The 18,802-nt window shown below is 49.4% G+C and overlaps 1 protein-coding gene across 6 annotated transcripts in view; it reads right to left on the reverse strand.

The window, feature by feature from the left end:
- The window catches only part of Card14 (caspase recruitment domain family member 14), a 40,359-nt gene extending 21,557 nt beyond the window's left edge, over window positions 1-18,802 (reverse strand). The window contains exons 1-4 of one of the 6 annotated variants that reach the window (XM_074044939.1): window positions 18,522-18,802; window positions 17,763-17,877; window positions 7,526-7,669; window positions 6,031-6,293 (exon numbers count right to left, since the gene is read on the reverse strand). In XM_074044939.1, the coding sequence (XP_073901040.1) occupies window positions 6,031-6,241 (211 nt within the window). In that variant the 5' untranslated portion in view covers window positions 6,242-6,293; window positions 7,526-7,669; window positions 17,763-17,877; window positions 18,522-18,802. The other 5 variants (XM_074044942.1, XM_074044940.1, XM_074044941.1 and 2 more) reach the window with 5 other exon arrangements.

Raw genomic sequence — 18,802 nt, forward strand, 5'->3', positions numbered from 1 at the left:
CTTTGTGTACTGGCTTTGGCTCACAAGTCAATCTGCTGCCCCACGAGCCAGTTCTCTGGCCTGTGAAGGCAAGGACCCTCGACACCAGCCCGCAACACTTCAAATCAGCTGTAACATTTTTGGCAACTGCACAAAGGGACATCTCTCCTGGACCAAGGTTGATAAGACTTGAGCGCCAAACCAACAGGGGCATGCCTAAGGCGTGACCATGAGTGTCTGGCACACTGCTGGACGCTCCTGCTGGGGGAAATCCCTGCTGAGGACTAGCCAAAAGCAGACTTCCTTGCACTAACCACTCTGTCTGTCTCTTTTCCTAAGTTCCTGAGGGACTTTCCTGTCATGGTATCAAACCAACAGCTCCTAGCCAACTTTAGCCTCATGGCGATTCTGGCTCTGGGGTGCTTTTGCTCCCTCCCCGTGGGCCGAGCCCGAGCCCAGGGTTTATTCGGGTACACCTTATGCTACGTTGGACCAGACCTGATTGGTTGTGGCACCTGACGACTTTTTCTTTTCCCACCCGTTAAATATCCCTTCTGCTGGAGGCAGTGACCTGAAAGTTTAGATTTCGTGTGGCTGACAGTGTTCCAGTACCACTTAGTGGGAGCAACCTGCAAGCACACTTGATCATTAATCCCTCAGGCTTGCATCCTGCCTCCAGGCTCTGCCTTTCCCTCCATTACCTAAGATGTCAGGCCACCCCTTCTGCTCCCTCCTGGTCCCACTGCCTTGTCCTCATCTCTGTCTGCCTTCCCCTCCCTGGGCTTACTGGGACCCTGGCCTCCCATGGAAAACTCATGGTACCTTATGACTTTCTTAAGTTACTCCCATACCTAGTGTGTCATGCCCCTCAGTCCACAGCAACTTTAATTCAGCTGCTGGGCACCTGCAGAAAACTGAGGCCTCACCACAAGCTCATGCCCTAACTCCGCCCCCACAAGGGGAGGAGGGAAAACAAACAGGCTGCATGTGCACAGGAATGCCAGCCCCTGGGTGCAGGGGTAACACCTGCCATACTAAGGCAATCCACAGAGAGGGCCCAGGGCACATCCAAGGCTACCAGCCATACACAGCAGCAACTGTGGCCCACCACCACTCCCCCCAACAGAAGGGATGAGAGGAAAAAATAAACACATGCAAGCATGCGTACATGGGGGGAGGGCTGACAGGCTGCAGGGGTGGACCCAGGCAGACAGGGTAGCTTGTCCCAGGCATGAGGGGGCCGTGGCGCTTTGTGCAGGCCCCATTCCCAGCCCCACCTCACACCTCAAGCCTGACTGACCTAGTCCTTGGAGCTAATTCTTATCTCAAGGTTATGGTCCCAAAAACCATAATGTGACTTTCCGGGAACAGCAAAAATTGGTGTTGCTATGGTCTCTAAACTTCTCATTTAAAATTTCCTATACTTTTGGCCTTAGCATAAAAAATTTTTACTCCAAATATTAACACTACTTGTCCCATTGTGGCACTGTGATTGCCCTGGGACCCCCTCTGAGTGCCCTCCTCTAACCTTGCAGGCACCTCTGCAGGTGAGCATCCCTTTGTTAAAGAAGCTGCCTGCTTTTGGCTAAAAGGCAGGATCCTAGAGTTTTTCTCTCACTTCATCAGTAAGGTGGCCTATTCCAACACAGTCACTTCCTTCGGTCCTGGTCATTCACGAAACAGGGATGCCTGCTCTCATTAGTTACGTCTGATTCCCAGTTGGGCTGCAGATAAAAGAGGAGTCCTACAAGTTCATGTAGATGGGACCCACCCCTTCCAGTCTTCCAGCCTTGGTACCCAAGCAGTCTGTCTATTGAAACATTGGAAGGACCTTGATCCTATTAATCTCAAGGAAAAAACCCTCATCTTTCTTTGTACTGAGGCCTGGCTTCAGTATCCCTTGGGTGACCAAGAGAAGTGGCTTTCAGAGGGTTCCTTAAGTTATAATACCATACTCCAATTAGACGTTTTCTATAAAAGGAGGAAAAGTAGACAGAGGTCCCCTATATACAGATTTTCTTTTATCTCCAAGACCATCCACAATTGCCATCTAGATACTCAAACACTGGCCATTCTTTGTAAGCCACAGGATAAACATGGGGAAGGAGGACCAAAAAAAACCCCTTTCCAATGACAAGACCCCTGTCACTACTGCTCCTCCCTCTGCCCTACCTTCTAAGCCACCCGAATATTCAGAACCTCCTAAGGATATTTTCTTCTTCAACAGGCAGTGGTCAGAAGAGGGCGAGTCTATGTCCCCTTCCAGTTATCAGATCTGAGGGAGATTAAAAAAGATCTGCATAGCTAGACTGATCCCCAGACCAATACATCCAAGTCTTTATCTCTGTGGTCCAAACCTTTGAATTGGCATGGAAGGACATTATGCTTCTAATAGACCAGACTCTTTCCTCATTAGAAAAGCATGGGTTCTGGCCCAGGCCACACAGGTTGGAGACAATTTCCATCTACAATGAGCCCCAAAACCCATGGCACCTGAAAATGAGGGAATAAATGTGCCTATACCCACAGCGGCACAGGCAGTCCCCTTGGCAGATCCACATTGGAATCAAGATGGTGAGAAGGATTAATGGCGTCGACACCACTTCATCCATCTTATAGTGGAAGGGCTAAAAAGGGCCAAAGTCAAACCTGCCAGGTGACTGTAGTACCACAGGCCCTGATGAAAACCCCCTTACCCTTCTACAGTGTCTTAAGGACGCTATCAGAAAGCATACCACAGTGGACCCAGAGTCACAGGTGAGAGAGGTTCTCCTCAAAGATACATTTCTAACTCAGTCAGCCCAGATATCTGTAGAAAACTCCAAATGTCTGTGACTGAAGCGGAAAAATCATTGGACCAACTAATGCAGCCAGCCATGTCTGTATACTATGACTGGGACCTCACTAAAAAGAAAGAAAAGGATAAAAGACACCATTACCTAATCACAGCTGTCAGGTCCCTACATCCCAAGCTTGCTACCATTGTGGACAGGAGGGGCACTTCCACAGGGAATGCCCAAAAGGGGACAGCCCAGCAGACAGCCCTGCCCCCCAATGGGACCTTGCCCTCTCTGCAAAGGTGACCAATGAGGTCTCCAGATGGAAGGCAGGGTGCCACCTCCTATGGATTGATGGGTGCCGGGGCCTCCTGTCCAGGCTCCACTTCTTAGCATCGATGTTGAGGAGCCTCAGGTAACCATATGGTAGAGAAGTGAAAGGTCATTTTCCTGCTAGACAGTGGAGCCTGTTTCTCTATCTTACCTTCCTCTCCTGGTCCCTGGTCCAATGACAAGGTTATCATTTGGGGCATATCTGGCCAGCACCTAGAGCGCTATTTTACTCAGCTCTGGCCTGCTCTTGGGGAGACCTTCACTTCTGTCACTCTTTGCTCATAGTCCCCGAGACTCCAGTGCCCCTGCTGGGACAGGATTTACTATCTCCACTAAAAGCTCAAATTCTCCTCCCCCCAGGTGACTATCTCTGTTGCCCTTTTCTTCAGGAACAAGTAGATCCCACAGGGTGGACTGATGGAATGACTGACTGTAGGGTGAGCCAGAACAGCACCCCCAAGTCAAATAAAACTCAAAGATCCCTCACAATTTCCACATCAAAAATAGTATCCCCTCAAGCCTGAGGGATGAAGAGGCCTCTTACCAATCATAAATTCCTTAAAAACAAGGGCTACTAACTGGTTGCTCCAGCCTCTACAATCCCCCTATTCTTGCTGTCCACAAGGAGCCAAACAAATGGAGGTTGGCTCAAGACCTCTGGCTCACTGATGAGAGAGCCATTCCCATTTTTTCAATTGTTCCCAATCCCTATACTCTGTTGGCTCAGATACCCTCAAAAGCCCAATATTACTCTGTACTAGATTTAAAGGACGCTTTCTTTTGCATTCTTCTGCATCCTGACAGTCAGCCTCTGTTTGCCTTTGAAGACCTCACTAACACTTCACAGCAACTGACTTGGACAGTTTTGCCACAAGGGTTTAGAGACAGCCCTCATCTTTGTGGACAGGCCCTAACCAGAGACTTATTAGGTTGGCACTACCCAGAGGCCACCCTTCTTCAATATGCTAATGATTTACTTCTGTACGGAACCACAGAGTCCCTCATCTCCAGGGTGACTGAGTCCCTTTTAAACTTTCTGGCCTCATGGGATATAAAGTCTCTAAGGAAAAGGCTCAATTATGCCTCCCACAGGTCACCTACCTAGGTGTGGTCTTAAAGGGACAGACTCGCTCCCTGAGTCATGAGTGGATCAACCCAATCCTCCATTTCCCATTCCCCAAGACCATAAAGCAGCTTAGAACTTTCTTGGGAGTTACAGAGTTTTACAGAATCTGGATCCCTAGATATGCAGCCCTTGCCAGATCCCTTTTTTATGCTCCTTCAAATACTCCTATTTGGGCCTTATATAATAAATGCTCTCTCCAGATTCACAGCTCTACAGGTCCAATGGATGAAACTCCAGCTCTTAGTCAAGGAATACTCACCTCTGCCTATGCATGAGCTCTCTATCCCGTTCTATCGGGGGCCCCTGGAGACTACATGGGTCAACCCCTGAGACAAGTACCACCATTTCTATCCCCCGTTGTCCCATTGTCAGCAAAAAGCAGCTAGATGAGTCATCACCCTCTCCCCAACAGCATTTGGGTACTTGTCTCTGAGGGGGGACTTGTTGGGTCTGGAGACCTAAAGGGCAGATGAGTGAGCATCCCATCCCCCATGGAGAGCACTATGATCCCTGCATCCTGAGGAGGTGTAAATCTGCATTTCTGCATCCTGAAGAGGAGATGCAGGGTCTGACAGATCTGCCACAGGGCTGATGAGCAGAATGCTCTCAAGATTGTTCTCCCTCCCCCAATAAGGGGCAAACAAACCAGTTCATCCAAGAAGCCTGTGAATCCACAGCCAATGAAAAGAGCCCTCCTAACCCAGAGTTAAAACGTCCACAAAAGCCCCAGCCTTCACCTGAGCAGCGAGCTACTGGTTTCTGGGCTCTGCTGCACTGCTCTAGCTGTAGCCTTTCCTTTCTCTCTAATAAATCCTGCTTCGTGTACCGGCTTTGGCTCACAAGTCAGTCAGCTGCCCCATGAGCCAGTTCTCTGGCCTGTGAAGGCAAGGACCCTCAACACTGGCCTGCAACACTTCAAATCGGCATGTAACACCAGGATGGGGGCATCAGAGAGCCTCAGATACCCAAAACCCAGGGCTTGATCCCATCTCTCTCAGCAGGAATTAGTATCTTGGATGAACTCCCACATTTGATGTCCAGAAAAACAGACATTTTAATGTTTATAGCTACTTATCTCCTGTTTTCTGTGGCCCTGGCTTTGCAGTGGGCATTTATTTATTTCATCAAAAGTAACTCACTTATTTCTAACAACTTTCTAAGGTAAAGTCATTAGCTTTCCTGTTTAAACACAGTCTGTCCGACTCCAAAGTCATCTATCTGCCATGGGTTGAATGTACTGCAAGAAGATACATCCACCCAGAACCTGCTCTTGTGAATTTCTTTGGGAAAAAAGGTCTTTGCAGATATAATTAAGTTACAGACCTCAAGATAAGACCGCCCTGGATATCCAGGTGGGATCTAAATCTAATGACAAATGTCCTTACAAGAGACAAAATTGGAAAGGAGGGAGATAAGAGACATGGGAAGCCAGAGGCAGAGGTTGGAGTGATGGAGCCACAAGCCAAGGAATGCCTGGAGTCACCAAGAGCTGGAAGAGGCAAAGAAGAGTCCTCCCCAGGAGCTTCCAGGGGAATGTGCCCCTGCCCGCAGTTTCTGCCTGCAGGACAGGGAGAGGACACGCTGCTGACGCTTTTCCTTTTCCCAGGGACTCACACACCAAGCATGCACTCTACCACTGAGCTATGCCTCCAGCCTTATTGCTGATATTTTAAACCTCCATGTTTGTGGTCATTTGCTTGGGACTAATACAGTGCCCCCCAGTCTGGAACTTGGTCCTCTAGGTACTGAAGTCACACACCTTCCGCTATTGCTGGAGGGGCTTTGCAGTGCGGATCCCGCGTGGCTGGGACTCACCAACTCGCATGGCGCTGTTGGTGAAGCGGGCGCCGTGCAGGACCTCCTCCTCGTCCAGCTGGCCCAGCACCTTGGCCTGGCGCAGGTAGGGGGTGAGGCGGCTGGGACAGATGCTCCTCACGATTTTGTAGCGGTGGTTCTCCATCATCTCCCACAGCGAGTCCTCGTCCAGGGCGCTCAGCCCCGAGTCTGTGCGGCACAGTTCTGCCATTCCTGGAGGAGCCAGGAGGAGCCAGGAGGAGCCAGGAGGGGCGCGATGGTGCCTGGAATCAAAGAACCAGCTCAGGGCTGGGAGGACTTTTCACTTAAGCCCCTTTGCCGATGTGGCTGGCCCAGAAGGGATAACCTACTCAGAGGGCAGGGTGAACCTCCCTGTAATCTGCACTCGGCTTCCTGCCCTGGCCCTGGTGTCCCATGGCCAGCTAAGGGACAAATCCTCCCTTGGGGCTGATGTCAGTGAGCCCTCCCTCCCTGGACACAGCCAGAGGAGGTGGTTCCACCTGGGGTGAGCAGCCTGGAGTTGCCTTTTGCTTCAGTTGGGTCCCTACCTGATTGACCTAGTAAGGGTGACATTAAAACCCAGAGCAGGGGCTGCTGGTGTAGCCTAGCAAGCCTGAGGTACTGGATTTGATCCCCAGACCACAAAAACAAACAAACAAACAAATCCTAGTTCTTTCTCAAGAGTCTAGAATTTCCATTGATAGGGCTCACGGAGGAGCAAAAATTATTTTTTTGGGGGGGACAGAAATTCACACTTGTGTATATAAAGCGCAATGTACGTAAGTCTCAGATACATGGTATATCTGTGATGTCTCCATGTTATGGGAGGGGAATTAGGAATTACGTCAAATGGGAGTCCCATTCGGAGCCAGGGATGTGACTCACTGACAGAGTACTTGCCTAGCATTGTACACAACCTCTGGGTTTTATCCCAGCACCAGGAAAACCCTAAAATAAATCTGAGAATTTGGACCCTGGTCCAGTATCTGGAGATGTCCTGGCGGTCTACGGTGTGCAGTCTGCATAGTGGTGATCTGCACGCTGTGCTCCACACGGAAGGGGCTGGGTGCCAGGCAGGTAAGGAGTGGGGACAGGACACGCATCTGAAAAGTGCTCTTACTTGGGCACCTGTTGTCTTTTAGCATGGAGGTAATGGCCCTATGTGAGGGACTACTGATCAGTACTAAAGGGAGCAGTCATTCCCTGTCCCTTCCTCAGGTGGCTGTCCATTAAGGACCTGCCCATGACTGACTCCACCTGCAGGCAGGGGGAGGGGGCTCAGGGCAGCCGTGCAGAGGCAAGGCACACGTCCAGCATGGAGCCTATTGAACAGGAGGTTGCAGAAGCAGTCTGACCAGGGAGCTGGAAGGAGGTTCTGCCCCTCTACGAGGCTGCCTCTTGGACATTTTACAACCACTGCTATTTCTGGATTCTGCTGCTGCATAAGATCAAACCCACAGCACAATCTGCTTAAACCAACCCCAATAGTTCATACCTTGTTGGGTCACTTGGAGCGTTTCCTTAAAACAAGTAGCAAGGCACAGGGGTGCATGCCTGTAGTCCCAGTATTCAGGGGGGTGAAGCAGGAGGATCGAGAGTTTGAAGCCAGCCTAGACGCTTACAAAGTTTTTCAAAATAACTGGAGGAAAAAAAAAGAAAAGAAATATTTAGTTTTGAAAGGCTAATCTCAAATAAGGGAAGTAGCTCTGCATTCAGGAAATGCTGCTTTATGTATTTGTTCAGGAAATGTCCTTTTCTCTGGAAGCAAGACTGATGGCCTCTCTAGAACATGAACAGCAGGTGTGTGGACAGAGGACAGGGTCTGGCTGGAAGAGAATGGGGCTGGAATGCAGGAGCTGGGAATGGGGTGAAGATTGGGGGAACAGGCTCCTGATAAACCCCATGAGGCTCTCTTTATGGTTTTTGTTATTTTATTTTATTGACTGAAAAACTTTTTAAGGCCAGGTGCTGGTGGCTCATGCCTGTAATTCTAGCTATTCAGGAGGCAGAGATCAGGAGGATTGCAGTTCAAACAAGCCTGGGCAAATAGTTCTTCGAGATCCTATCTCAAAAAACCCTTTACAAAAAAGGGCTGTGGAGTGACTCAAGGTGTAGGCCCTGAGTTCAAACCCCAGTACTGAGAAAAAATAACAACAACAACAACAACCACAAAAACTTTTTAAGGCAGGATCTCACTATGTAGCCCCAGCTGGCCTCTAACTAGAGATCTTCCTGCCTCAGTCTCCCAAGTGCTGGATTACAGGCATCTACCACTGTGCCTGGCCTTGGTGGTTTTTAAATGCCCATAGATTTTCCCAAAATAAAATTCTTTTTTTTTTCACTTTGGTTTTTTTTTTTCTCTTTTTATTTTTATTTTTTTTTCTCCAAAATAAAATTCTTACAATGAAAAAGACTTGGCTACTTCTTTGGAGGACATAAGGGAGGTGGTTGTGGGGCAAGGCTACCCCTGAAACTCCCCTGTGGTATGTCAGAGGGATTTCTTTGGGGCACTAATTCTTTTTCTTTTTTTTTTCATGGGAGCCATGTCAAGTGAAGGATTGCTTGCAGCTGCGGGGAGTCGGAGGGGCAGGAAGGGTCTTCAGGGAGCCCTAAGCCCTGATGCACTTTGACCTTGACCTCTGGTCTTCAGCACTGCCAGAGAAGAAATGCCTCCGGGCTTGTGGTCCTTTGTTACAGCCCAGTGAGGGTGTAGGAATGGGCAAGGGCCACACTTTGTAGGACTGTTACAGAATAACGCCCAGCTCATAGAAGGCCCCACCAAAGGCCCAGAGGGCTCTGCGGGTGGGCGTGGGTTTGCAAAGGGTGGAGAAGCAGAGACAACAGCAGGGTGGTTGTCTGTGGGGGGTGGACAAGTCCCTGAGGGGTCAGGCGGGCTGCACAGGCTGGTCTCACATGCTGCCTTTGTTCGGACCAAGCACACCAAGCAAGCCAGCAGCAGAGGCTGGGGCCTGTCCACGGTCTAGAATCTTAGACCTTGTGTGGGAAGGGCCTTAGCGGTCACCTGCTCAGCCACCCACTCCAACAGGAACAAGCCCTGGGAGCCCTGGCTTTGTAGGCAAGCCACGTCCACAGCTGTGTTCCTGCCAGGGTCACTCTCTCTGCCTTCCTGGCACTGATATGAGGTCATTAGTCCATTAAATCACCCAAGGAGAGGCTGGGATGTAACTCAGCGGTGGAGCAGTTGCCTGGCATGCTCAGGGCGCTGGGTGTAATCCCCAGTACCACGAGTGTGCACACACACACACGCACACACACACGTACACACACGTATACCATGAAAGGACACCTTTAAGCTCTGGACTGTTTCAAGCACATACAAAAGATGCCACAAATACAAGCTGAGTCTTTGGTGCACGGATGTATTCTGTGTTTTAAAGTGCAGCATTTCTGGTCCAAAAACGTTTGGAAAAATCTTTGTCCCCATAAGGGGTTCTACCGTTAGGATTTGTGTTTGTTTTTCTGGGCAGTGCCTTATCCCTCCCTGAGCTCCGCAGGCCAGACTGTGTTCAAAGCGTTTATGGCAGGGAAGAAATGGGTTTGCAGTAATAAATCACACTTCTCCAGGAAAGGGGAGGGCGTGGCAATCCACCAGACAAATTCAGTTGTTACCTTTGCATTTTGTTGCTGTTTCCTAAAAATAACTTGGGCGATGCTCCTGGTTTGTCCTGACTTCTCTTGGATCTCACCCATTTTTACACTTTCAGAAAATACAGGTAACTGTTGCAAAGCTCTCTGTACTTTGTAGCTGCCCTTTTGTAAAAAGCACTCTTCCCAAATGAAACAAAAAGATATGACAAGCATCCAGGGACCACACTGCAGATTCAACTGCCTTAGTTAGCACTTTGCTCTACAGCTCTTTTTAAGGAAATGCAGCATAAAGAAGTAACTGACACCTTTTCTCCCCTCCAGTCCCTCTCCCTCCCTTCTTTTCTGTCCAGAGGTGATAGCTAAGCCTGTTTTAAAAATCATTCCTACAGGTGGATGTGTCTACTGACATTGTGACTGTGTACAGTAGTTATTTTTGCCTAATACGTCAAGCTAACAGTAGCTTTACATAAGCAATATCTTTAATATTCACTCTTGCTTTACGCAAACACTTCCATTCTGCATGGGGTATTACCTGCTACATGTTTCGGAGGTTTAGCTTTCTTGTGTGTGTGTGTGCGTGTGTGCTTGTGCACGTGTGGTGCTGGGGATGGAGTCCAGGGCTTTCCCATGCTAGGCAAGCAGCAGCCCGGGCTTTATCATATTGACACACCCATGCTACGTTCTAAGCTGAGTTTGGGGTTCGGTCATATGAAGGAGCCATAGCTGGCCTAGCTCCTGAGGGTGGACGCCAGGCCGGTTCTAGTTTTTCTCCATCACACACAGTGCTATGCTGACATCCTCATGCATTTCTGGGAGCAAGTGAGAGGTGTTCTGAGACCCACAAGTTTCCATACTTTGATTCTTATTTTTTGGCTGACAGGCTGAATCTGCCAGAGCCGATTCACAGTGGCCTGTGCACTAAAAAAGCTGAGAAACCCGGAGCAAATCTACCCTAGCAATCTAAGAATGGAACATGATGGCTGGGGTGTCCTGTCTGCACACAGTCCATCGCAAGAGCCCGGGTCCCAGCAGGAACTCACTGGAAGAGGTTCAGGTCAGTTTCTGCAGGACCTCCAGGCAGTGGAATGGGATCTGACGAACTTCTGCAACCAAGGTGTCCCCCAATTCCCGGCAGGGGTGTGCTAGGGCGTCTTCTCTGCAGGCTGCCTAGGACAGGGCTGGGCAGGAAGGGGGTGAAGCCAAAGTCCTCTTGAGGATAGTGCCTGCAGCTATTTCAAACACATGACCTGCTCCAAAACTCAGTTGGGCACCAGAAACTAATGCAAGTGGAAAGGATAAAGAGAAAAGGTAAACTCTGTTCCAGGAGAGCACAGGAGAGACGTCCGCTGTGGGTTCTCAGGCCACTGTGCAAGCTCCCTTGGCAGGGGAAACGGGTTTCAAGACCGGGCCTGAGCTCTGAACCGCACACCAGGGACAGTTGACATGTGCAGTCAGGACCCAGTGTCCACAGGTCTGTCCCCCACAGGCCTTCTCCTGAGACTCTACATGCAAAGAAGGAAGGTGGGTGGGCGGAGGGCCCGGGGAAGGGCAAGGGTGGAGAGGATGAGCCAGAGAGCAGCCCTCCAGCAGCTCAGGCCCGGCTTCCTCTAGGAACAGTGATCCATTGGTGCTTGTGAGCCAGGGTGCTGCGTCCCCCAACACATCAAAGAAGTCCCAACCCCAGGACCTGGGACTGTCACCTGATTTAGGCATAGATCTTTTTTCTAAAAAACAGGTTTTTTTAATATTTTGAATTGGTATATAGTAATAACAAGGGGCGGTTTTGTGGAAATCCATACACGTTACGGTGTACGTTGGACAAGTCCACCCCTCCATTATGGTCTTATTTCCCCTCTTACGCCCCCCTTTTTTTTAAGTTTGGAGGGTTTCATTATGCTGTCTTCGAACATACACCTCTAGCACACTAAGGTATACTTTCCTCCTCCGTTTGGCCCCTTCAGACCATCTCCCTTCACATCATGTCCCGTTATCATCATCAGTTTAGATCCGCTGAGCTTGGCTTGTCTCACTCAGCATGATGATCTCCAGTTCCATCCGTCTTACAGCAAATGACATAATTTCACTTGTTTATGGCTGAGTAATATTCTAGGGCATATCTATACCATATTATCTTTTTTTTTTTTTGGTGAGACTGGGGTTTGAACTCAGGCCTTCCCACTTGCAAAGCAGGGGCTCTACTACTTGACCCACACCTCCAGTCCATTTTGGTCTGGATATTTTGGACTTGTGGGTCTGATCTTGAACCATAGTCCTCCTGATCACAGCCTCCCAAGTAGCTAGGATTACAGGGGTGAGTCACCGTACTTGGCTGTGCCACGTTTTCTTTATCCATTTACCAGTTGTTGGGCATCTTGGCTAATTCCACCGTTTGGCTATTGTGAAGAGAGGTGCAGTAAACATGGGCCTGCAGGTGTTTGTGTACTGACTTACACTCCTTCACATATATGCCCAAAGTAATATGGCAGGGTCATAGGATAAGTCTACTGGGTGGAGGAGAGGCTGGAGGAGTGGCTCAAGTGGTAGAGGTCCCGCCTTACAAACTTGAAGCCCTGGGTTCAAATCCCAGTACTACCAAAAACAAACAAAAAAGGTAAGTCTATTTTGAGTTGAGGAACTTCCATCTGACTTCCACAGTGGTTGCGCTATTTACATTCCCACCAACGTGTACAAGGGTCCCTTGTCCTTCACATCCTTGTCAGCATTTGTTCGTTTGGTTTCTTGATGACGGCTGATCTGATGAGTGGGATGGCATCTTGGTGTAGCTTTGATTTGCTTTTCCTTTATGGCTAAGGATGCTCAAGATGGCTTTGTGCATTTTTTACCCATTTGTTTCTTCTGAAAACTGTTCTTTGCCCAGTTACTAATTGGATTATTTGTTCTTTGCTATTTAGTTTTCCGAGCTCTTTGCATATTCTGGGTATTGATTCTTTATCTGTTGAGTACCTGGCAAAGACTCTCCCATTGTGTGGATTGTCTTGATTCTGGTAACTGTTTCTTTTGATATGTAGAAGCTTTTTTTTTTTTTTCAGTACTGGGGTTTGAACTCAGGGCCTTTGCCTTGAGCCACTCGGCCAGCCCTTTTTTTTGTGAAGGGTTTTTTTCGAGATAGGGTCTCACGAACTATTTTCCCAGGCTGGCTTCAAACCATGATCCTCCTGATGTCTACCTCCTGATGTAGAAGCTTTTTCATTTAATGCAGTTCTATTTGTCAATTTTTGCTCTTATTTCCTAGGCAATAGGAGTCCTATTCAGAAAATAATTACCTAGACCTGTTTTCCCTGTTTTTTTTTTTTTTTTTTCCTGTAGCAATGTCAAAGTTTCAGGTCTTACAAAGATCTTTGATCCATTTGTGGTTGATTTTTGTACAGGGTGAGGAACAGGGAATAGATCTTTACAGACAGAATCAAGGTGAGGCCACTAGAGTGGGCCTAATTCAGTGACTAGTGCCCTTCGAAGAAGGGAAGGCTGGAGGTGTGGCTCAAGTAGGGTGCCTACTTTGCAAGTGTGAAGCCCTGAGTTCAAACCTCAGTCTCACCAGTCTCACAAAAAAACAAAGCTCACTAAGAAGAGGAGATGAGACACAGACACAGAGGAAAGTGAAGTGACAATGGGGACGGAGATTGGAGAGGGCATATGGCCCTGCTGGCCTCCATTCCTGCAGTGTGAAGTCACCACTGGGCTTTACCCTCCTTGTCAAATAACCTCTAAATACAGGGCCAGCTACAAAACCTGCAAAGCCTGGTGAAAACACAGTGCACTTGTTTTTTGTTTTTTTAAAAAGTCTTTGGAATTTCCAGATAGCAACAAACCAAGCTCAGGGCTATGTGCTCTGGCTGCACGCACCTAAGGCCAGCCCTTTTCTGGTTTGTTGGGGTCTCCAGCATCCCAATAGCTAAAGGGTAAGGGATGATTTCCTCTGGAGGTGATGGGATGGACTGAATTGACTGTGGTTCGAATGTGCCTGTGAATATTGTAAAAGCTCTGGAATCGTACATCCTGGAGGGGCCAGTTATAAGGCATGTGAATTACACTCAGTGAAGCTGCTCATTGAAAAGATCCCAGAGCTGCTGGTGACCTGCCCTGCTCTCCCTCTGGTCCTGCTTCCTGCTGGGATGCAGGAGGACAGAAGTGCTGTAACTACAGTGACCTGGCCTGCTCTGCCACCTGAGACCAGGGCTGGCTGTCCTCAATGTATGGGATGCCTGCCTCTTCTTCCCCTCCCCTCCCTTCTCTCCTCTTTCCAGGCTAGGCCTCCATTACCCTGGGCACCTGACTGCCCAGCCCCCAACCCAAGCCTGGTCCCTCTCTTGCCAGCTCCTGTGCTCTGCCCTGGAGCTTCTGTCCTCAGGACTCTGGGCACACCTTCCCTCCTCCTTCCCACACCCTTGCTTCCTCATTCCAGAATTCTGCTCCCCTCAGTTGACTCGGGTGAATTCCCAGGAATGCCTCTCAGGCTGGGTTTGGGCTTGTGGATCCTGTAGAGGCATCTGGGGTTCCCCTCACACCTCCCCAGGTGACAAGAGCATGAGTGAGAGCAGTCACTGCTGTGGGACACACTCACAGACTCTCTTCCCCGCTTCCTGGAAAAATGAGACGAAAATTATCTTAAAAAAAAGTTTAGCCAGGCACTGGTGTCTCACTTCTGTAATCCCAGCCAATCAGGAGGCAGAGATCAGGAGGGTTGTAGTTCGAAGCCAGCACTGGCAAATAGTTCCATGAGACTCTTTCTCAAAAAACCGTTCACAAAAATAGGGCTGGTAGAGTGGCTCAAGGTGAAGGCCCTGAGTTCAAGCCCCAGTACTGCAAAAAAATAAAATTTTAAAAAGAAAAAAAGCAGTCACAAAAAACAGTGAACAAAGCCACTCCTTCCTCAAGTTTTGAAGAGTGACTCCAAAATGGCAGAGCGGAGGGCACAAGGTGGGGTGGCCCCAGGGACAGGGAGGGACAGATTGACACTCCCCTGCTGCCTGCCCACCTGAGTGAAGCAGTAGGGAAGCCTGGGGAGGTGGGAGCAATGCCCCCCACCCACACCTCCATACATCTCCTGCACGGGAGGAGCTGACCCAGGGCTGGTGACCTGCTGGACAGGAAAGTCCCACTCAGCAAGTACAGGCAGCTTCAGCTTCCACCTCTAGTGGGAATGCCAGTCCTCAAACCAAACACGAAGATTTTTTCTTGACAAAGTAAGAGGAAGCAGGGGAAGTGGTAAGGTAGGCCTGGCGGTGGGGGAGTGACCTCAGGGGATGTCATATCAGGTGAGACTTGATCTTACAATGTCTCTGAGTTATCAAGGTTTCATTACCTCTTACCCAAAATTTCTCAGGGATTTTGAAGAACTCACCATTTTTGCAAGTGAAAAATATTTCTATTGCATTAGCAATTCTGTCATTTTAAATAATTTTAAGTTTAAGTAAAATTAAAAATTTACATTTAAGTCATGGAATAAAGGTCTGGTGTGGTGGCACACACCTGTAATTCTAGCACTCAGTAGACTGACGCAGGGAATCATGAGTCTCAGACCAGCCTGGACTACATAGGGAGACCCTGTCTTAAAAAGCCAAAAAAGAAATCATGGAAACATTTTTATAAAATATTAGTTTATCTATGTTTTAGCAGTCACTCAATGTGTATAACCCATTCAGTCTATTCATCTATTCTGTGTGTGTGTGTGTGTGTGTGTGTGTGCATGAGAGAGACAGACAGACAGAGAGACAGAGAGAGTAGAAGGGAGATTCCAGAAATGCTATTCAGTACTGATACTTGCTATTTATGGAAGTAGAATTTTAGGAAATCTGTTGCCTTCCTCCTCCTGCTTTTTTTCCTCCTCCTCCTCCCCCTCCTTTTTCTCCCCCTCTTCTTCCTCCATTTTTTTCTCCTTCTCCTCTTCTTTCTTCTCTTTTTCTTTTTGGCATTGATTAAACCTTTTAGCATGAAAAAACTATGGGCCCCATAAAATCCAAAAAGTCACTATCTCAGTAGAGAGTAAAATTAATTTGGTTGACAAAGCAGGAAATGGGTTTCATACTAGCAGAAGATGCCTGTGGTCTCAGGCTGGCTGGGACAGGTCCCCTTTATGCCCATGTCCTAGTGTCCCCCTTCTTCTCTCAGAAGTGACCTGCATTGGGTGACGAGTTGTCATGCGGAGGGACTCACAGGTGTAGAGGCCAGGCCCTCCAGCTCCAGAGTGGCCATCTTAGAGATATCTCCTTTCCTGCTTTTGCCTTAGCCCTGGAAGGGACGACTGTCCTAATGTGCCAGTGCACATGACAGGTGCTGGCTGAAGTGGGGAAAGTTCTGCAAAAGCTCCCAGAAGGGAGAAGGCTGGCTTGGTTGAGCAGGACTGCCTCAGTCAGCAAGATGACTGTCCTTTACTCTCAGAGCAGGGTTCCTGACTTCCCCTGTAATAAAGGGGAGAAGGGCATCTTTTGCAATCCATATTTCCCCAAATCACTCAGCAAACAGCACTGAACCATGTTGAGCCTGTCCGAGCTTGAGCGTCAGACGCAGTCGGGAAAATGAGCATTTCTGACCTGTGACTGTTTGACCAGGGCCATTGACCCTGTGATTAAGTTGTTGCCAGAGAGCAATGACCCAAAACCCGAGCTCAGGGAACATTAATTCTTGTTCTTAGCAAACCACACCCTGGCACGCTTGCCCGTATTTCATTTTGTTGACACACCAAGGGCCACACCCCAGCCTGCAGCTGAGACTTGGAGCTCCAAACACCTGTGTCTTCGAGCAGGCCCTGAGTCCAGATCTGCTGGGAAATGAATCCTGAAGGTCTTTGGGGACTTCTGGAACCTTCCCAGGCTGAGTCCAGGTGGCCACAGTTGGCCCTGGGAGGGTCTGCTAGGCTGGCGTCCCCTGCCCTCCTTCTCCTCCAAAGGGTCACAGGACTCCCTGAAAGGTCTGATAGCACTGCCCTTGGGCTGACCCTGCCTCTGGCAAAGTAAGCTTGAAAAGGCAAAGCCAGAGGTTCTCTCCTAACCCAGCTCCTGCACCAGGTTTCTGGGAGCCCAAAGCTCTTCTGGGGCAAAGTTATAAGCAGCAGTCATTCTGGTCCACTCTGGGAGGGACACGGCAGATGGCCACAGATCCCCAAATGGGAATTCAAGAAATGGGGAGGCCGCTACTTGGAGCTGAGACGGTGGGGGGGTGTATATATACATTATAGCATGTATAAATCCCTGGGTTTCATTGGCAGTACCACCAAAAAACAAAACAAAACAAAAAGTGGGAGATCCAGACATGGTGGCACGTCTCTTGTCCCAGCTACTTGGGAGGGTGGTGTTTGCCCAAGAGCTGGACACCAGCTTGGGCAGCACAGTGAGACTATTTCAGAAAGCAAACAGAAAGTGAGAGTGCATTTGTAATTCACCTCCAGGTTAAACAGGGGTTAGTCCTAAGGGGAAGGAAACGGTCCGGAGAACCCTCAGGGTATCCCCACTCTCCTGCGCCTTTCTCACCCTACATAGCTCTAGGAGCCTGCTGGCACGTGTCCTGGACATCTGAGCAGCAGGTGCTCCTGGGGACCCCTCTCTTGTTAGCCTTCTTCTCAGACCCTTAGGGCCAGCCACCTCTCTTGCTTGGGATGGGGAAGAGAAAGCACACACACATGCAAACACACATCCTCCATTCTGAACTCCCTAACAGGAAAGAAAGAGAAAGGCACAGAGAACTTCCGGCCCATGAATGTGGTGGATGAGGTTGTTTGTGATCACCGAGCACAGAGGCAGGGCGCTCCCAGGAACCCTCAGCTCAAGTCCAGTGCCACACGCCAGGAATGCCTGGTTGAGTCTTCCTCACGAACAGCATGCAGCTGGTGTCACTCACTGTACCCCTGGCCTGAGAAACCTGCCTTCTTTGTTCATCCTTAGCAGCAACCAGGAGGGAAGAGGACAAATCACTAGATTCCTCTCATCCACCCCAGCCCACAGTGCTCTCAGGTGGGACTCAGCAGCTAGAGAAAGTTCCAGTGCTATAACCAAGCAACAGGACATGCTGCTTTCTCCTCTCCCACAAACCAGGCACAACCTTCACTCTGTAACAAAGAAGAAGCCTGGCCCTCTCACCCACAGGGACAGCTGGGGCCCCATCCTGACCTGTGCACCGTCCTTCTGGCAGGCAGACCTGTTCTGGGACAGACTCCAAGCACTTGCTTCCCTCTCCCTGGGCTGCGATGGTCCGTGGCATAGTCTCGTCTGGGCTGAACAGCAGCTGACAAGCAGGTTTGACGGGGCATGTCTGTCTGGGCTCTGCCCACAGAAGTAGGTCCTTATATGGGGCCTACACACCCACTGTGACACCAGAGCATTGCCACCATGGGTGTCCACTTGGTTTCTGAGAATGCCACAGGCAGCAGCTAAGAAATGCCAGCCATCTGGTTGGCCCACAGGAGGTGGCGGTTGAGGGGATGGTGGAGGATTTTGGGATGGGGGAATTCTCCCTCCTTCATGAGCATCAGCCCCATTCTATCCAAGAAAAATCGTAGGAAGATTCGGATAGCTCCTGAGGTCGTTCTTAGTTCTCCTGATCACTTACAGGAATATTTAAATAATTTCATGGGATCCATCTGAGATGGACGCCGAATCACTGCGATTTATGTTCTAATGAGAGCCTTGTTTCTTTTACATTGAGATGTATCTAGAATCAGCTTGCTAACCTTGCATTGTGGTGCCCTGATCGCCGTCCCCCTGAACCTCTGCAGTAACTCCTACCTCTTTCTTCCCGTGTCCCCCACTGCCAATTCTCAGCACACAGGCAGAGCAATCCCCTAAAGCAGAAGTAGGCTTAGGCCACTCCCATTGCCACACAGGTCCCCAAGTGCTCTGCATGGCCCAGGAGGCATACATCCGTCTCACCTGCTCCAGACAGTGGGCCTCTTTGTCTTCAGGTACTTTCCTGCTCTCTCTGCACCTGCTGTTCTTTCTGCTTGGAACACTTCACTTGCTTCACTTGCTTCGGGATGCCACCCAAGGGCCACCTTCCCAGACAGCCTTTCCAGATCATTCTATTAAAAATCATAGATTTCTCATCCTGGCCCGTCCCTCTCTCTTGCTCTGCTGGACTTGTGGCCCCTGCATTAAATCTTCTGCTTTCTTGCCTGCCTCCCCACTCTGAGCCTGTAATCTCCAGAGGACAA

This window comes from Castor canadensis, chromosome 11 (genome assembly GCF_047511655.1).
Source record: "Castor canadensis chromosome 11, mCasCan1.hap1v2, whole genome shotgun sequence".
Classification (NCBI taxonomy): Eukaryota; Metazoa; Chordata; class Mammalia; order Rodentia; family Castoridae; genus Castor; species Castor canadensis.